Source organism: Saimiri boliviensis, chromosome 10, assembly GCF_048565385.1.
Source record: "Saimiri boliviensis isolate mSaiBol1 chromosome 10, mSaiBol1.pri, whole genome shotgun sequence".
NCBI classification, from domain to species: Eukaryota; Metazoa; Chordata; class Mammalia; order Primates; family Cebidae; genus Saimiri; species Saimiri boliviensis.
The window spans coordinates 85,359,171-85,379,226 of NC_133458.1; the positions used below are offsets into that span (position 1 = coordinate 85,359,171).

The 20,056-nt window shown below is 40.0% G+C and overlaps 2 protein-coding genes across 3 annotated transcripts in view; one reads left to right on the forward strand and one right to left on the reverse strand.

Moving 5' to 3' along the window:
- Window positions 1–20,056, forward strand: part of HDAC9 (histone deacetylase 9) — a 1,049,458-nt gene that overhangs the window by 1,018,337 nt on the left and 11,065 nt on the right. Inside the window, exon 27 of one of the 2 annotated variants that reach the window (XR_012512159.1) lies at window positions 8,144–8,285. Coding sequence is in view for 1 of the 2 variants with exons in the window: in XM_074379574.1 (XP_074235675.1) it covers window positions 8,144–8,168 (25 nt within the window). In the remaining variant the exon portion in view is untranslated. Of the gene's footprint in view, window positions 1–8,143; window positions 20,049–20,056 lie in introns of those variants that run through there. The other variant, XM_074379574.1, reaches the window with a different exon arrangement.
- Window positions 642–2,853, reverse strand: TWIST1 (twist family bHLH transcription factor 1). Its single transcript, XM_010349347.3, has 2 exons — window positions 1,858–2,853; window positions 642–1,321 (listed from the first exon to the last, which is right to left on the reverse strand). The coding sequence occupies exon 1, from the start codon at window positions 2,518–2,520 to the stop codon at window positions 1,900–1,902; it is 621 nt and encodes a 206-aa protein (XP_010347649.3). The 5' UTR covers window positions 2,521–2,853; the 3' UTR covers window positions 642–1,321; window positions 1,858–1,899.

Consider the following 20,056-nt stretch of genomic DNA (forward strand, 5'->3'; position numbering starts at 1 on the left):
TCCACAGCCTTATATTCTTTATACCAAAAGAAGAATGATGCTTCCCAAATAACATCAATATAGGGGATATATTAACTTTTCTTAGCAAACATGACACTGTCATATTCATTCATGAGAGAAGTATTTTACAAATGAAATTTTCTCTTTTCTGCTGAATTATACCATTTTCTATGCATTTATGGTCATTTCTATGTGTGTACAGATAATTTTCATAACACTATCTTTTGACTGAAAAGAACCTGTTATTTAGGAATCTTCACAAAGAGTGAAGAGCATGACAAAAAGTACATAATGAAAAAGTAGTGCAGGTTTCATGCTGCTTATTTGCATTTAACTGTTTTACAATTACCACCTCAAAATATTAGGGAGGTGAATAGCAAATTTGTTAATTTTTGCTGTTTGGAGATGAAAAGAGATGAAGAAGAGATGCTACTAAGACCACTGAATACCAAACTGGAATAATAATAAAGCTGTCTTTTTAAATAACATGCTTGTGTCTGTCAGTAGCAGCTTTATTTGAGTTTTTCACTGCTTTGTTTATATTGGCCCCCTCCCTCCCTCGGGTGCCTCTAGAATTAAACAAGCAGGTATGTACCACCAACTTAATCTTTTGCTTTAAAAATATAGACCAAGCTTTAAGGTTCTTTAAATTTTTGATCATATTTATTTATTGCAGAAAAATATACAAAGATATTTACAAAACAATCATAAAAATATGAATGCATTTAGACACCGGATCTATTTGCATTTTACCATGGGTCCTCAATAAATAAATAGAATGTTGTTTTTTGTATTTTAAGTTTTTTTTTTTTTTCCCCCTCAGAGGAAGGATGAAAAAAAGAATGAACTGACTATGGTTTTGCAGGCCAGTTTGATCCCAGTATTTTTATTTCTAAAGGTGTTCTTATAGTTCCTCTGATGGTTACCATTTTAAAACAGAGAAAGTCCATAATGATGCCTTTCCTTTCAGTGGCTGAATGGCACGACCTCTTGAGAATGCATGCATGAAAAAAATAAAAATAAAAACATTCTTCGTCAAAAAAAAAAAAAAAAAAAAAAAAGAAGAAGAAGACAAACAACTGTTCAGACTTCTATCAGAATGCAGAGGTGTGAGGATGGTGCCGCTGCCCGTCTGGGAATCACTGTCCACGGGCCTGTCTCGCTTTCTCTTTTAAAAGTGCGCCCCACGCCCTGTTTCTTTGAATTTGGATTTTGCTCTTCTAATTTCCAAGAAAATCTTTGGCATATATTTTTATATTTAGTTATCCAGCTCCAGAGTCTCTAGACTGTCCATTTTCTCCTTCTCTGGAAACAATGACATCTGCAAAAACCCAGAGGGGGGAGTTGGTTATTGTTTAGGTCTCTGCGGCTGTTTTCTAAGACTAGTGAGCACTGTTCTTATCACCACCACCGAGAAATTAAGCTGAACAACCTGGAAGGAATTCAGCCCAAGGGCAAGAGGAAGTGGGTGGGCGGAAAGGAGGAGGTGGAATTTGTTTAAAAACATTAGTTTTAAGGAGAAGAACAAAAATTGAAAGTCGGAAGAAAGGGAGGTGCTGGCAAAACTGTCCTTACCCGTGACCCCTGGGTGTCTGTCTCCCCTCCAGTCTGTCACGCACACTCACGCCCACACACACCCCTCACCAGGGCGCATCCCCCTGGAGACCGCTCTCCTTGGTGGGGTCAGACCGGCCTTTCCCGGACGCTCGGGGCGCGAGGCAGCGGTGCCAAGTGATGTGGGAAGGCTGAGAGCAGAGTGCGAGAAGGGAGGAAATCGAGGTGGACTGGGAACCGCGGCCTGGCCGGCCAGCCGTCTACCACCTGAGAGGCGAAGGGGTGCAGCGGTGCGGTCCTTACCTAGGTCTCCGGCCCTGCCGAGGGGGTGGGGGGCTCCGCCTGCTAGTGGGACGCAGACATGGACCAGGCCCCCTCCATCCTCCAGACCGAGAAGGCGTAGCTGAGCCGCTCGTGAGCCACATAGCTGCAGCTTGCCATCTTGGAGTCCAGCTCGTCGCTCTGGAGGACTTGGTAGAGGAAGTCGATGTACCTGGCCGCCAGCTTGAGGGTCTGAATCTTGCTCAGCTTGTCCGAGGGCAGCGTGGGGATGATCTTCCGCAGCGCGGCGAACGCCTCGTTCAGCGACTGAGTGCGCTGGCGCTCCCGCACATTGGCCATGACCCGCTGCGTCTGCAACTCCTCGTAAGACTGCGGACTCCCGCCGCCGCTGCTGCTGCCGCCGCCGCCGCCGCCGCCGCCGCCCGCGCCGCCGCCGCCGCCGCAGCCTGCAGACTTTTTGCCGCGCTTGCCCTGGGCCGGGCTGCCCGGCTCGTCGCCGCCTCCGACGCCCCCGCCCGCGGCCCCGCCAGGCCCCGCGCCGCCGCCCGCGCTGCGCCGGCTGCTGCGCCGCTTGCGTCCCCCGCGCTTGCCGCTCGGCGGCTGCTGCCGGTCTGGCTCTTCCTCGCTGTTGCTCAGGCTGTCGTCGGCCGGCGAGACTGGCGAGCTGGACACGTCCTGCATCATCTCTCGGGCGGCGACGCGTGGCCTCGCGGGCCCGGGGCAGAGGTGCGGCCCGGGGAAGAGGAGGAGAGCGGGGTGCCTCAGCCAGCCAGCTTCCCCCGCGCGCGGCGCCGGCCCGGGCGGTGAGGCCAGCCGAGGAGGGAGCAGGAGGTCGGACGGGGAGGACCTCCGCGGGGAGGGCGCGCGGGGGAGGAGGGGAGGGAGGCGGGAGGGGGAGGGGACGGTGTGGATGGCCCCGAGGTCCAAAAAGAAAGCGCCCAACGGCTGCACGCACACCCCACCAGGCCTCCTGGAAGCGGTGCCGGTGCTGCAGAGCCCGCGAGGTATCTGGGAGTTGGGCGAGAGCTGCAGACTTGGAGGCTCTTATACCTCCTTGCAGGCGGAAAGTTTGGGGGCAGCAGTGTCATTGGCCTGACGTGGGGAGGAGGGACTTTTCGAAGTTTTATAGGAAAGTTTCCGCTTTCCAGTCCCCCTCCCCCGTCCCACCTCCCTTCCTCGGGGTCTAACAATTCGTCCTCCCAAACCATTCAAAAACGACCCGGCCCGGGCGCCCGGCCCCTCCACCCGCCTCCTTGCCGCCCTCCTCCTTCCCTCTCCGTCGCCTTCCTCCGGCGGGCTCGGGGCGCTTTCCTTCCCCTCCGGAGCCTGCGGGCAGTGCCCCCGAGCCCTAAAGCAGCCCGGGAAGCGGTCAGAGGAGACAGTCCCGGCCGCGGTGACAGCCCCATCCGGAGTGGCTGTGACAGCAGCAGTGGCAACAGCTTCTACACAGTGGGTGATGTCTCATCTCGCCCAAGATCCCTCTAGGTCCGTGGGGCCGATTTGGGATTTCTGGGGCTGGGGGTGTGTGTGGCGGGGCACGGGAGGGGGATTGCCAAGGAAACTGTCAACCGCGGAGGGCACCCAATGGTCAGGTAGACGAACCCCTTCGTGTTCCAAGGGCCAAACCGCTGCGGCCCAGCCCTGAGGTCCTGGGCGTTTCTGAAGACGTGGCCGCGCCGCGGCAACTGAGGATTTGCGTCCCGGCCTGCTCTCTCACCCTTCAGGGCCCTCCTTTTCCCTCTGCAAAGACCCGGTGTAACACTCCCCAACATCCAAAGGGACTGCGCCTGGGAAGGTGCTCTAAAGAGGCAGAAGTTCACTCTATCGCGGAAGGAAACCCAGTCCACGGGGAAGGGAGCAGAGACAGAGGGGGGCAGCGCAGCGCCTTGTGGCAGCCCTGACAGCTGGCAATGCCAGCCCAAGGGAGAGGACCCTGTGGCCATTTCATTTCCACCCCCAAATTAGGCCCCGCTTTGTGATCTTGAAAGGCCAGCTTGTACGAGAGTGAAGTGGGAATTTGATAGACATAAGGGGCTGCCTGCTCTGAGACCCCCTCTCCCAGCCCCCACTTCCTAGGGGGTCCAGTGGGCAATTATGCTTCCTGAGCCCCAAACGCATTCCAGTTACTTGGATACGCTAACATTTTAAGCATTTCTGTCTATAAGTTAAAACGTGAGAGCCCCAAACAGGGTGTTAATGTAGATCCTGGCAAACTGGAAGCAACAAAGCTGGCGAACGAGAAAGAAAGCCGCCTTGGATAAGAAGCCCATCTTTTGCAATGCTATACTTGTTTCCTTTTTGAAAGGAGTTGAAGTGGTCCATCCCTTACATGGCAAAGTAAAAGGCAGTAGACAGTGTTCGGGTGGGGGCAGAGTTTGGAAGCCACCACCGCGCTGGGAGTCCCTCGCACAGGCTAAAAGTCCACCCATGGACTCCTCAGTACCGACTCGCCGGCGGGAACAATTAATTCAGCGAAGTGCCCCTTTCTGGGCTGGAACAAGGGTCGTGGCTGCAGATATCTCAAGCTGGAGGCAGGAGCCCAGGCGACGCACAGGCAGGCCACGTGGCTGTTCCCTGTGAGGCTTGCAGCTTTGGTCCTGGAAACCTTAGGATGTGGAGCTCGCTGGGCCGACTAAAGGGTTCAGCTTGTTGGGAGAAGAGAGGGCGAGTGTTATTTCTCCGGCGAGGAGTAAACAAGACTGTGCTTTCATGGGAGTGACAAATTGCAGAGTTGGTCCCTTACCATTTTTACGAAAATACTCAGAAACAATGACTACAGCTTGTCAGCTGGCCTGTTTAGCGAGCCGCTGCCTTATTGTAAAATAGTCTGTCTGAAAATAAGATTCGACTTGATCTCCACTTAATTTCAGTAGCACTCTGGCAGTTCTCGAAACAGTCACCCCTGCACTCTTGCGTTTGTGTCTTCCACTTACAGATTTTATCTCTTGGGAGCGCTTAGAGAATGCGGCAGAAATTCTGCCCCACTCTTCATCAAGTGTTCTTTCTTGATGAAATCTGAATTGCGCAGTATTCTGCAATTCTTATGGCTGCAGAAGTCTTGAAACTTTTTCCACTTCAGCTATTTTTTTTTAAGCTCAATATCAAATCTTATTTTTGTTTTGTTCTTTTTTTTCTCTTTAGCTTAGTTATCGAAAATAAAGAGATTGAATGATTGGACTCTTTCCTTTGTGGCCACGGGTAAGCAAGACAGGAAAGTGTGGCCAAAGTGTAAAGGAAACCTTACCTGACCAAGGGGAATTGGGGAAGGGGAGGGGAGAGGACAAGGAGCTGGAGGAGAAACCGAGTCAGCAACAGCGCAACAGCCAGCGGTCATTAGCCAGCCCATCTTGCAGTCATCAATCTCCAAGACTAGTTCTTAAATAAGTGAGCCCAACCCTTTCCCAGCACTAAACTTCTAGCTGATGAAGAGCTCCTGGCCATTGGGTACAGGAACCCCCAACCAAGGCTCAGGCAATGCTCTGATGCCAGAATACTTAGAAGGGAATTCAAAATGAACACCTAACCAGAACCATCCTGACCATGGAATCATTCAGCCAGAGTCACAATTGATGACTGCTTCTAAGAAGAAATTTCTTTTGAACTGTTCTAAAGAGTGGAGGATGAGAGGACCTTTGAGTTCTTAAGTAGGGCTTGAATGTTACTTTTGGAGCAAAAGGTACTGGCTTGCCAGGAGTTACCTCTGAAAATGGCTGGAGGTAGAAACGTCCTGCTTTACAAACTGCAACACACCCTGGCTGATCGTCCAGTCTGCTCATGTACAGCTCTTTCTTACCTAACATTTTACCTAACAAATTTCTTTTCCACATTTGCTGGGGCAAAGATGGATCCCTTTTTACTTGTTGACAAGTCAGATATTATTCTGGATTATCTTATATATGCAACAATAATCGCAACTTCTACAATATTCAGTTTAAATTTGAAAGTGTACTTCTTTCTAAAATCTCAATCTTGGGATGCTAAAAACAATCTTAGAAATTTTCTTTTAAGGCTCAATTTTCCTTTAAGTCTGACATCCTTAATGGAAGGATGTCAGTGGGGACTACCTTCTTTGGGAATGCTAGAATTCAGTCATTTTGTCTACTGCTAAAATAAAATCCCCCCAAAAAAAATTTTAACTGAAAAAAATTTCCTTTGTACTTGAATAATGCAAAATGATCTTTGTTTTCAAACTGCAAACTTGGCATGTATGCAATCCTGCCTGAGGAATGTGTGCTGTGTTAAAAATTGAAACAAAAAATACTGTTAAAAGTAACAGAGTTAGAAATCTCACACTGAACATATACAATAAATATTAAGTATCCTGACAGTTTGAATATGCTGTCACACTTTCGTAATAACAATCCATTATAAATGCTTTTAGGTAACGAAAACAAATACACACTATAGAATGGTTAGCAAGCTGGTAAATTCTGGAGTTTGTGCTTGCATAAAAGGTGAGTACTTCTATCTGTTCCTTCTCTTCTTTCTTCTCAGAGTTTACATGGCCTATCACCTGTTTGTTGGCTCCAAGTTCTGAGAAATAATTTATCTGAAAAGCATAAATAATGCATAGGAGCATTCACACGGAAGGAGGTGAAAATTAGGCTGCAGTTGAGTGACTATCAGACAAGGTAGCATATCTTAGATTTCATCTTGTTTTGAACACTCCAGAGGGACTGCTGTTTAAATGAGATAATTTTATTGAAGTGGAATATAAAGTCATGTCAGCACAATAACTGTGTAAAAGCTTACTCTTCTTTCGTGATTCTGGTATCCTTAATACTGTTTAAACACCTTTCCCTAAATAAAAACTCATTCTCTTTCTCGTTAAATGATGACTTAATTCATAAATTGAACTGATTCTACATTTTTCTATCTGGATATCTTTGAAAGTAAATATATATATATAATTATAATTATAAAATTTGAAATCCTCAATCCAGAAATAAAAAGAAAAAGTAAAAAGCATAATAAATTGAGGTGCCAACAATACCACAAATGAAATTTTCAAATAAATGTTAATCTTTAAAATTGCTGACATTCTGAACTCAGCCTAAGGATGAGATTAGGAGACATAGGTCTAACCTGTAGAAAGAATGGGATCAGAATATGGGAAGGTATGGAGTCTTGAAGAGCATGTTTTTCCTTTTTTTTTTTTTCTCCAGGGGGTATGTTGGCTGGAGAGTTGATGCCTCAGCTGCCCATTAACCTTGGAAAACACACTCACTTCACTTATATCAAAGAGTTGCTGGAATCACTGAAGAAAGAATGCAAGAAATAAATAGTTATTCATAAGAACTGTTTTCATGGTGTCATTCTTCCTTCATAGCGTTATGTGTCTTCTTTTTAATCATCCGATGACCAGTAATTTAAATATAAATTGAATGATTTACATTTCATGTTTTTTCAATTCAATTTCTCTTTCTGATTACTCATAACTTCACGTTTTTTCACTTAAAGGGATTTCCTTTTTTCACAAATGGCTTTTCCTGAAGGCTTATGTCCTGCGGCTGTTGTTTGGTTTGGTTCTTTGCAGAAAACATGTTGTTTTTGCCAGTGACCACAAGAGGACACAATTTCCCAGATAACTGTCCCATAGAAGAGGAAAGCTAACAAAATAGCAAAAATAACACACAATATCATTTGGAGATGTCTATTTGATTTATGCCACTTTTATTAAAAAAATGAGTTGGCATTCAAACTTTTGAAGATTTTATAATTTTTATTTTTTTAGAGCATGAAGAAAATACACTAATGTAGTTAAGGGAAAATGTTTCTTTTACATTGACAAAATTGCATATGGAAACTCTTGGTGACTTGGAATTTTACTTAATTTTTGAGCCATGTTTGGCAATGGAAAACAGTTTTTTTTTTTTTTTTAAAAAAAAGGATTTTTCAAAATGCCATTAACAGTCTGAATTTTTTACTTCAGGCATTTGGGTTGTCTTTACGTTGAAAACCATGAAAATTATGTTTTATAGTTTTCCACTTATACTTTAATGCACGTTAAGCTAATAATTCAAATTATTTTGCAGATACATGGAAAATGTGGTCTCTTAAGGTACTGACTCTCAATACTTCCTCAGAATTATTATACAAAATCTCTAAGAGATCCTTCCTCTTTTCTACTACCTTCTCTCAGAAACATTTTAGAATATTTGATTATTTTGTAAATTAAGTTGGATTATGGCTTGATACTTTTCTGAAGATGTTCATGGTTCTGGTGGACTGCTGCGACGAGCAGGCTGTGAAATCCTGCTTTCCTCGGAACTAAATGCTTTTGCTTTGCATTTGTATCTTCCTGCAGATACATCCCTGATTACTTTCTCTGAGACCCTGCTAGAGTGAGTGAGCAAAGACTCTGAAAAAAAAAAGAAAGAAAAAGGAAAGACTAAGAAATAAGAAAAATAAGGAGATCAAGAAAATGGAGCAGAATCTGGAGAGAGACGGTGAGAGAACTCAAACAAGTGAGCAAAAAAGATAGAGAATGAGACTTTGTATATAGAAGGAATAAAAGGCCTACATGATAAGGGAAAGAAAGAAATTGATGCAATTGTGAGTAATATAAAAGCTCCAGGTTTATTTACCTCTGTTTCTGATCAAAGATACTGCATGTCCCTTGATATAGACATTTAGATTCAAAAATTCCTGTAATTGTTGCCTAAGTCATACCAAAGTTAAAACAGGTAGAGAACCATTAAGTTTATCATTAGGGTTGGTATTCATCTAATGGGTGAGCTCTGTACTGAATTAGAGTAAAGATGGCAATATGTTGTCATTACTGGATCTCAGGGTGGATCTCATCTGGGGGAATACTGATGTCATCATTTTTCCGTGGACATGATATTACTTTCCATTTGATCTGCACATTAGAAGTCAAACTGTGTTTTTCCTGGTAGTTTGCTAGAGTCAATGTCTTTGCCCTCCCCACCACAGGTATCTTAGAAAAAGCATTGCAAGTGACGAGTCTTGTTCTCACTCTATTCAAGACTGTGAGACATTGTAAGGTTCTGGTTCTGCCTAATGGTGCATTTGGGAGATCTGAAATCTGGTTTCAACTCACACTAGTTAACTGCAATGGATTTACTGATTCTTTGGTAATTTAACAAAAATGTGTCAATGTCTCTTAGGTTATCTGAGTAAGAAAGTTTAGTCCCTGACAAATACATAACAGTATTACAGGAAATAAATTATGAAAACGATTTTGTAACATAGGGAGCTAAGTATTATGATATGTGTTTGCGCAGAATGCCAAGGAAGGACATCAAACCTAGACTGAGGTGATGAGTGCCTTTGTGCATTGGAGATTTACCTTAGTGCCATGGTGGTGGCCAAATACACTTCTAGGAACACTGTCCCAGAAAGAAAGGCACAGAAAGGCTCACAGATGAAATTAAGATACACATGACATGTCACATGATTTATTGAGTCAATCTGAAGCATACAGCAAAAAAGGAAAATGTGTAGCCTAGTTTAATATACTAGGATAGGTTGCAAATAGGCAGAAAGGATCACCCTACCTAGATCCTGTTGTATATGATGTTAACATGTCCTAGGTTTTTTTCTCTCTATTTCCCTATATCAATCTTCCCTTTGAAGATTGATATCAACTTTGAAGAGGTTCAAAGTTAAGGATAAACATGAATAGCGGATGAGACACAGGCAGATGCTCTTGTCCACAGTTGGGACTTGATATAGCCTGCTGAGCAGCTATAGATTTTATTTTTGTCACAGCCAGAGAACGAGTGGCCCAGATTGGAGGTCCATAACAAAAAGCCTATTTAAGACCTCATGAGTATGACTGCTTCGTGAATATGGGGTTCCTTACAAGCTTTATGACAGTTTCATGCTTGCTTGGTCTTTCTGTCTCTTCCTGTTTGGTCTGCTTACACCACCGATATTTAACATGCCTCTCATGCTACTTGTTTCTATACTTAAATTCATCTCTTCTTCTTGTTTCCTTAATTTTTTTAGTAGAAATGGTTATTCATAAAAATTATAGTAAGTGTATATTGCAGTTTTTCTGAAGGACACTGTACTTCAGCTTTAGTCTTGAAGGATGAGTGGTAGTGAACCAGGTAAGAAGTAGGAAGGGAAGGGGGAAGAAAAGTTGATGGGTGCTGGGTGCAGTGTGGGTGAGGCACAGAGCCATGTGCAAGTGTGGCTTTTTCAGGAGCACGGAAAGACTTTTTATATGGGTGGGGGTGAAATGGGAGAGGGTAGCTGCCAGAACTGATGGCATATGTTAGTTTTCCAAGATGTAAAGTGAAGTAATTAAATTAGTAATTTGAAAAAGTTGAAAGACATTTAAATTTTAAGGGATTTTTAGAAATTATCTCGTCTAAATAGCCAGCTTCATAGATGAAATATTTTTCTTTCTGGCTGCTTCATTTGTAACTCTGCAATTCAGCCATAGGCAAATTCTGTGCTTTTTTTTTTGTAACCCGAAAACATTTTCCCAACTGATAAGAATAAGTTTTCTTTTAGTTCTAGACACTGCTTGTGGCCAACCATGTGACTAAACTTAAGTGCCAAAAGTGATTAAAATAGAGTGAAGCGGTTTGAATGGGGTAAAAGGAACTCCCTCCAAATGCTGCCTATGTTTCCCAAAGTCATGCTTTAAATCTGTCACTGGTAACTTATTAATTTGGGACTGGCATTGTCCTTTCCAGTTCCTCTTTTATATCACAAATTCCCCACCCTGAGGCAGCACATGGGATCACTAATATCTTTGAACAAATTTGATTGTATGTTGTTTTTCTCAAGAAAGGGGGACTCAGGCAGCAAGAGGACACTGGAATATATTGGGGAGGCCAGGCCTAAAGGAAGCTGAAAGGCAGGGGAAAAAAAGGTGAAGAAAATGAAGATTGTGATACTAAGGGCTTTGCTATTTTTCCTGAGGTTGGAATTGGCCCGATACCATGGGCCTGTTCAGGACTTCCATGCCTTTTATTTGCTAACATGTCCTGTAGTGTTTTTCTCTCTGTTTCCCTATATCAATCTTTCCTGCTGATGCTGTGCTTGAGGTCCAAAGTTAAGGATAAGCATGAGTGGAGGATGAGTGGAGAGATACAGAGCAGATACTCTTGTCCACAGCTGGGACTTAACAGTGTGGCTGAAACTGTTAGTTCTGTCTTTTGAGGCTAGTTCTAGATAGATAGAGCACATTGAGCAAATGAAGAAATAGCAAACCGCTTGGTCTTGTCTCACTGTCTTAATTTCTGTCAATTGAAAGGTCTTGGAACCTTGAATTGTGTCTATCAAATAAGACATACTATTCTGTTTCACCAGCAGATGCGAGGTAGTAACAAAGAGTATTGCACAGTCTCTTTGTTTAAACTGTAATGGGCAGTATAGATATAGTTGTCTTCAAGAGTAGGAACATTTCCAGGAAATAAGAAGTGTGTATAATGAAGACTGGGAAAATAAAAAATATCCACTAATGGCCATAAGCAACCTTAATTTTAACTTTACAATCAGGTTTTGGGCTAGAGAAAAGTAATAGTTAAGTATAAATTAAAACAAAGATATTAATTCTCAACAACATGAGAAGACTTGGACAATCTGAGGAGCAAGTAGATACTGTAAATGAATTATATTTAATTTATTTTGTTTTAATTGGGACATCTTCCAAAATATACTACACTCTGATTTAATTGGGAAAAAAGATAAACTTTACTTCTAGATATATTTAACATAAATTCACTGTTATTTTCATTATGTTGATTCTTACATGAAAGTTGGGCACCCAGATTTTAAATAGAGATTCATTAAAATATTCTATGGTAATTTTATAGAAAATTTAACATATATTTTAAATGGGAGAGAAAGAATTTTAAGAGAAAATTTGGTAAGACAGAAAGATTATCCAGTTTTACCTGTGAGTACAGTAGCAATCACAACTGCTTTATCTTGTAGCATTCCATGGGTTACTAGGTATAGTAGAGGTTCATATTGTTGGAATAATTTGATAGAATGAAAACAGAATAAAAATAGAACAAAAAGGAATCTAGGTAACCTCCTCAGATTAAATTAGATTGTAATTCTACTTTAATTTATTGTCAAATTCTTTTTTTTTTTTTTTTCCTTTGAAATAGAGTCTTGTTCTGTCACCCAGGCTGGAGTGCAGTGGCATGATCTTGGCTCACTGCAGCCTCCACCTCCAAGGTTCAAGTGATTCTCCTGCCTCAGCCTCCTAAGTAGCTGGGATTACAGGCATGCACCACCATGCCCAGCTAATTCTTTTATTTTTTTTTTTTAGTAGAGACAGGGTTTCACCATATTGGCCAGGCTGGTCTCAAACTCCTGACCTCGTGATCCACCTGCCTCAGCCTCCCAAAGCGCTGGGATTACAGATGTGAGCCACCAGTCAAATTCTTAACACATCACAATTGAGAACTGGAGAAACTGCTTACAAAAATGCACTTAAATAAAATCATAGAATACTGGAGCTAGAAGAGGTTTCAGAAATCCAAAACAACTCTTCCTTTTCTGGCAAGGCAAAGTGGCTATAGAGAGTAGAGTAGTGGATTAGAGCCTGGATTCTAGAGGCAAACAGCCTGGGTTCAAATATGGCTCAACTTCTCACTACCTTTTTAAGCTTGGATAAGTTACTTAGCCCTTCATGCTTCCTGTGAAAGGGAAAAAATAATGTACATCATTAGGTTGTTATGCTGATTAAATTTCTAAGTGCTAACTCCTTAAGATGGTGCCTGGTACTTGATGCATGCTTGATATTATTGTTTTAACTGAGAACTAAGTTACACAAAACCTTGTAGACTGAGGTGAAGCTTTGCCCTCAATTCTGAAGGCAAAAGTTGGAGTTTAAAGGGCAAACGAGGAAATTAATTGATGAGCCATTTCTATTTAAAAAGCAACTATTTCTAAATCCATCCATTACCATCCAAAGACACGAAGTGCCCATTGGGGACATCAATTGGAAGAAGTTTTATAATTTATCTATGTCCTGCCTGTAAACAAATGGCAACAGGACACATATGATTTCTTCAGCTTCTATACTGGCCCACATCTTTGCCAAGGTACAGACTATCATATTCAACTATCTGCTTGATACCCCAATGTGGGATCCTCACAGGCATCTCAAACTCACTGCCACTCTCACATAACCTATTCCTTCCACCCCTGCAAATCAGTAAATTTTAGTAAATTGTTTCTCTAATTGTTTAGCTTAGAATCCTAAGAGCCATCATCAGTACCTCTGTTTTTCTTAACTCTCTCTCTCTCCTTCATCCAAGTGATCATGAGAGGAGAGCAGTCTCCCACCAAGACTGACAGACTGGATATTCACCAATAGAAGGAAGTTGGTTTCCATGCAGGACAGTTCATAAAACTCTAACAGAGATGACTTTGCCAGAGTTTGTAGCACTAAGATTTGCTGTAGCACAATTTGGCATTCAGTGGCTCGTACTGGAGTCTATTTTAGTGTTAATATTTTCTTCCTAAGTAGCCTATGTGCCACGAGAACACAGATTCTTCTCATATTATGCATAATAGATACTTCATTAATTCTTGTATATTAATTATTATTATCTTTAGAGAATTACAAGAAGTTCAGGTCTTCCATAGGTCAAATATTTATCAATTTACCTCTGTGTTAACTTGAACCTGCATTTAGCTAATACACACAAATAGTAAAACTGAGTAATGTCTGTTACTCAGAATCAGAGATTAAAAACACATCTTTAAACATATTAATTTAGAAAATATTTCTTTCTGGATTCTGGAATTACCCAATGAACATATCTGGCCCAGCTTGCCCAAGTACAATAATGAATAATTGGGACAATATTGTATTTTGTAGCGTAGAACCAGAAGGATGTGACACAGTATAAGTACTGATGAGAGGAAAAAAGAACTACAATAAAGCAGACACCATCTGTAAAATATTTGGTTTATGTTCTTTGCAAAGAATAAATTAAATTAGTTGACACTGAACTGGATAAGAAGAACATTTCACCTGGGTAGTTTCAAAAGCCAGAGGTTTGTGTAATAAAACAGTTAGGAGAAAATACCAAGGGAGTGCCAATCAGTGGCTGTAGTGATTAGAATAGGAAAGGAGTTTGTTCTTTGACCACTGAAAACATCAATTCTGTCTTCTGATTTCTCAGGATTATACAAACATTTAAGGAGTAGTGCATTGTAGTCATAATATGTCTATGTCACTCCATCAGCAGTCTTAGAACTCATGAGTATTCACTTGACCACAGCATTCTTGTGCAGCAGTAGTAGTTCTGACCTGGAAATTGGTCAGTGTCTATAGCATGTATTGGCTTTTCTTTGGGGGAACAGAGAAACAAGTTAAGAGGCCATTGCAGTAATCTAGATAAGAGGTGATTGTAACCTGAACTTGAGTGGTAGTGGTAGAACCGGAGTTGGAAAGAAATGATAAGACTGCAGATATGTTTTGAAAATAGCCAACAGGATTCGTTAAAGGTAAGACATGAGGTGTGTTTGAGAGGAATGAAAGATGACGCTGTCTTTTGATCTATGCAAAATAAAGAGTATGTAGGCAACCACTGAGATGAAGAAGGTTTGTGAATACACATTTCAAGGGAGAAAGAGAGTTCAGTTTTAGATATATAAACTTTGAGTTGTCAGCTAGAAATTCAAGTGGAGTTGTTGGGCAGGCAGTTGAATATGTGAGTCTCAAATTTGTGAGAGAGCTCTGGGGGAGTCTCTGAGACTCACTGCCATAGGGAGGAAGAGAAACTAAAAAAGATGGTGAACACCGCTAGGAAGAAAAATAATAAAACAAGGAAGGGGCATAAGGATTAATGGAGAGAGTAAAATTTTAAGAAGGGTAATATTTGCGAAATTGGAGATAATTTCTTTCCCTAAGAAAAGGCTAGGACAAGAAGAAGCAATCATGCACAATATAATAGAAAAAAATTCTACAGAGTAGGGAAAAAAACCCAGGGTTTACAATAGCACATTGTATTCTGAGCAAAGTTAATGAAAGTAGACTCAGATCCATAAATATTCTCAGAAAAATTTTGACCATTAAAGATGCCATCCTATAGCAAGCATCCAGGCAGAGAAAACAATTTATCTATAAAGGAATAAAAACAGGATTTTTAGTTTTTCTCTGTAAAGAACAAATGTCAAAAGAATGTTGTCCAGGCAGTTCATATACCCAGCTAAGATTGTGTGTTACTACGTGAAATATGAAAGGACTATGAAAATACCATTTTGACCCCTTATAAAAACAAAGTCAAGTATATTTTTTACTTATTGAGAATCTTACTTCCAAGAACTGTGTTGAGCAACGATACAAGTAAACATAGAGATTTAAATCTAATCAATTGTTACAAAAAAAGACAACAAGAGTTAAGTTCAAAAGTAAACTACACATTGTTAAACAAGAAGCATATCTTATGAAAGTATTCATTGTATTTGTAAATATAAACTTAATTCCAGAAATGGATTTGAGCTAGATAAAATAAATTTTTAAAAATCAGCAAGAAGAGCATAAAGACAAGTGAGATAAATTAATCAGAAGAATATGAAGGATATAAAACTTAGCTGAACTAGCCTCAGAATCTATATTAAATGTCATGTATTTTACAGTGGTGGGTCAGGCAACTAGCTCTATGAAAGTCTAGTAAATGATGTGAACAGATTTTATGAACAATTGTGAAGATTCATAGGGCCGCTAAGGAAATACGTGTACACACATATGCACTGTCCAGAAGAATCCCAACTATTCCTGGTATTGTGACCTGAAAAAATTTTTTCCACTTATGTTCATGGAGAAATAAGCACTGAATGTACAAGGACAGTGTCCTTGACTTCTTGACAACGTGCATGTTAAATACCCACTAAGTTCCATAGAACTGTTTTTTGTTTGTTTGTTTGTTTGTTTGTTTATAGAGACAGGGTCTTGCCATGTTGCCCAGGCTGGTCTCAAACTCCTGGACCCGAGGAATTCACTTGCCTCAGCCTCCCAAAATGCTGGGATTATGAGTGAGAACCACCATACCTGGCCAGAGCTGTTTTTGTTTCTGTTTTTGTTTTTGAAATAATGTCCCTTAATATAGGTTTACAATATGGTGGCAAAAATGAATTACTCTAAGTAATTTTTACCCAAAGCTAATTCTTTCTGATTGTGTGGTTTAATCTCGCTATAGGTTTTTGAGTGTCTAGAGTGATATATATTCTTCTAGTCATCATTACTAAATATTATCTTTCTTAGCTGACACATTGAAAATTATTGAGAAGTGATTAGAGATTGTGATCCCTGAAATTTGATAATAAAATGCTATAATTTAGGTTACCAGGGAGGTGATATTCTTTTGAGAGAATCACTGAGCTCAACAAAATCTTAAATGGAAGATATGCTTAGCTGGAATGCTTTCTTGCCTCTCATTGGAGGCAAGGACATCATAATTAACCATTCAATCATCACCATCATCATCTATAATTCAATACTATTTGTTCAAATCTGATAGTATTGACTTGAATGGTCAGAGAAAGTCACAGCAGACATAATCTAAAAGCAGGCAAAATGTCTTCTCATTTTAAAATTTGAATGTAGATAAGATATCGTTTACTATGTTTTTGGAAAGCATTATTGCATTTAAATTTATACTGTTCATACTTTTATGGAATAAACATAACTTTGAGTTGTATTTCATAATGTATACAACTGCATTCTATTCCATCACATGTCATGTTCTCTTTCATTTTATATAGTTAGATTACTTTTCTGGTCTAAAACAGCAGAATAGCACCTTGTGAGATGAAATGAGTGTGTCAGGAATTAAGGTTTATTGTAAGCTGGAGTGGAAAAAAGGCATTGTGTATAGCACCCACTTCCTCATGTCAGCCTAACACACTCATAAGAATTTCAGCTTGGTCTTTGCCTGTTTGTGTCCTGGCCATTGGCTTTAAAATCTTCTGTGCAGTTTGGAAACATTCTGTTCCTTGGTGGCTCACAGTATTAAATGAGACCTTACTATTTGTCAGTCACTACCTCAAGGCACCTGGGATGAAGAAATATATTAGGTAGGATATGACACTATAACAAAGAGATCCCAAAAGAGAGTGGCTTAAATAAGGTGATTATTTATTTTAAAAATTGAATAAGTGATACAGGCTTGGTGTAGCAGTGGCTCAGCCAGGTTGAAGATTTAACTTGCTCTTCCATTCTCAGAATGTGGCTTCAATTTTATGGAACAAGAGACCACTCCAGGTCTCATGTTAATTTTGCATTCCAGCCAATGGGAAAGGAGAAAAGCAAGGGGAAGACATGCCCCCTTGCTTTTCTTGGGGGGAACTACCTAAAAAATTACATATGTGACTTCCGCTCATTTCCTGTTGCTAGATCTTAGTTACATTGCCACAGCCAAGTGCAAGTGAGGCTGTGAGATTGCTATGGCTGGATGGCCATGTTTAGCATAAGCTCTGCAGTTTCTATTACTGATAAAAGAATGGGAGAATAAATATTGTCAGATAACTAACAGACTCTTTCTCATGTGGTGAAGAAATTAGGCATGATCCTTGTCTTAAATTTGGTTTGAAAGTTAGAATTTACTCTTTTAATTCTATTCAGATTCTTTATGCTAGTTATACACCATTTTACTTTGCCTGCCAATGTTTACTCTCCTGCAATCTCAAGTTATGGGCATTTAAGTATAAAATAGTATAGAACTTACAAAGTATTAACTGTATTTCTTCTATCCAATACTAGTGGCTCATGTTACTAATTCGCCATGTATCTCATCCAGTATCTACTGAAGTTAGCCAACTACTTGTCCCTCATTCTGCTATGAACTCATTTTAGGCAGAGATTCCTAACCAAACTAGAATACTGTGCTCTGAACAGAGCCAAGTCCATGGTAAGCATCCCATAAATATTTGATAGATTTTTATTAAATTGGTAATGAAAGTTAGCACAAGAATTGGATGCTGAACAGAGCAAGAAAACTCAATCTGATCCAGTCCAATTTAAATGTAAACTGAGCCTACATTATGTCTACTTTTCACTCTCTCCTCACTGTGACATTTATGTGCTTGTTTAGTTTAGGGCTACACATAAGAATGACCATGAACATTTGACGGGAAAGGGGAATCAGGAAATTGTTCACCTTCTTGATCATTTTGTCAACCCCTCTTTCCCAAAGGAGACTTCACTGAGCTGAAATAAAATACATCTTCATGTTTTCTTTCTCTATAATTTCTGTAGAAAACATAATTTGCGTTCATTTTTATGGAAGAAAAGAATCTTAAAGAAACTTTTAATTTTATATGCTAGCATAGGAAATGTAGTCAATAAAGGGAAAAAAGAATGGAGAGAAGGAGGAGGGAAGAGAGAGAAAGAGAAAGAGAGCAATGATTTAAAAAAAGTTTTTGTTATTCATAGCTACTTATCTTGTGCCGTGGATGATAAATGAACAACTAGTAGAATAGTAATACAGTACAGTACGTTGAAAGCCAATTACTCATGATGTAGGAGCATTAAAAAGCAACTACAGCTGAATTGTAGCAAATCAGAGTATTAAAAATATTAGATTTATGAAAGAGTGAAGTACTCTTAAAGAACATCTGCAAAATCAAGGGTGTAATAATGGCATTAAAGCTGATGAAGAAAATGTTATAAATCACATCATCTGACTTGGAAGTTCTCCCAATGCTTGGAATTTTATTTCAAGAGAACCTCTATTTCTGAACTAAATGCCATAAATTTGAGAATTGTGTTCACTTTTGTCACTTGATCCATTTGGTCATACGTTTTGTGTGAGCCTCCATAAAAGATTTCCCCCTGGCCTTAGACTGATAATTACTGTTTGTCTGAGTAGTGTCCTTTCCTCTTAAAAAAAAAAAATGTTTACTTGGGTTGTGTTCACACTGTCTTCTCGGCCAGGACTCTTAGCATCTCTGACCTCAGTACTGCTCTTGTAGTTGATTTGGGCTCCTTGGCTATGACTGTATAACTTAGCAATTCTTTTAAAATAATGGCACTGCATATGACATGAAACAGTCTTAGTTTTTCATTCAGAAGTTGTATTTCTCTTTTGTTGAGATAATGAAAGAAACACCTTTTCAAACAAATGTTCTTTGTTATAATTCTCAAATGTAACCTTTAGAAATTCATCTCAATTAAATCGCACAAATGTATTCATATCAAATTTGACTGTAGTGGAGCAGACAAGTTAAAACACAGAATGGATTTATCTAATAGTCATATTTTTTCCTCTCTCTCATATTCATGTTCCAGGCATGAATATGATAATGTTATGTTGTCAGCTAAAGTACCCTATTCATCATATTTATAATTAATAATGAAGTAGATAATCTAATAAAATGTATCACCTAAAGAAAATAACAAGTGTTAATGTGGTGTTACAGTAATAATCTTTTTATTATAGCACAGGCAGAAGGTTGCTCTGTGTGTGTGTGTGTGTGTGTGTGTGTGTGTGTATCATATACATATAGATACACAAAAACATAGATGTATTTCTCAAGCATTTAAGATACAGTCCAATTCAGATTAAAGGAACTATTTCTTTCTCACTGTGTAAATATGAAGCAGTACTAATATATAAAATGAGAGTAGGAAACATTATACAAATTTTTTAAAGTGGAAATCATTTCAGTAGCAACAGATACACTATTTGAAAAGATACTAGTATAAGTAGAAAAACAGAGGCACTAACAGCAACTTTGTAAAGGAGTCCTTCTGTTTATGCTTGTAAATTGCTGATCACCCCAGCAATTCTGGACCATATTTGCAAGGATTGTAGACTTTACACAAACCTACACCTAATTGTTGTGGGCGTGGAGCTTTCATTATACTGACATTTGTCAAGGTTACCTCTAGAGAAGGTGACAATTGAGTCAAAATCTGGCTCCACCTTTTCTCAGTGCGAACGAACAAGCTATTTTAACTAATTTGAATTTGTTTTTCTATCTGTAAGGTGGAAAAATTAATATACTTTTTTAGTAAGTCTTTGTGAGGTTCGAATGGCTTAGTTTATGTAAACAGCTAGTGCCCAGTAGTTTTTCTGTGAATTAATTGCTCTGTTCCCTGGCTTTGAGGTGCCTCTGTCTGCACAGGCTGCAATGGGGGTGGCAACAGCTCAGTGGAACAGTCTGCCAGGGAGAAGGTGCCTATAAAAGCAGAAACAAAAACAGCCAGACAAATAATACTGGATTTATGGCTCATTATTTTTGAATTTAACCTTGTGTTCCTTTTCACCAG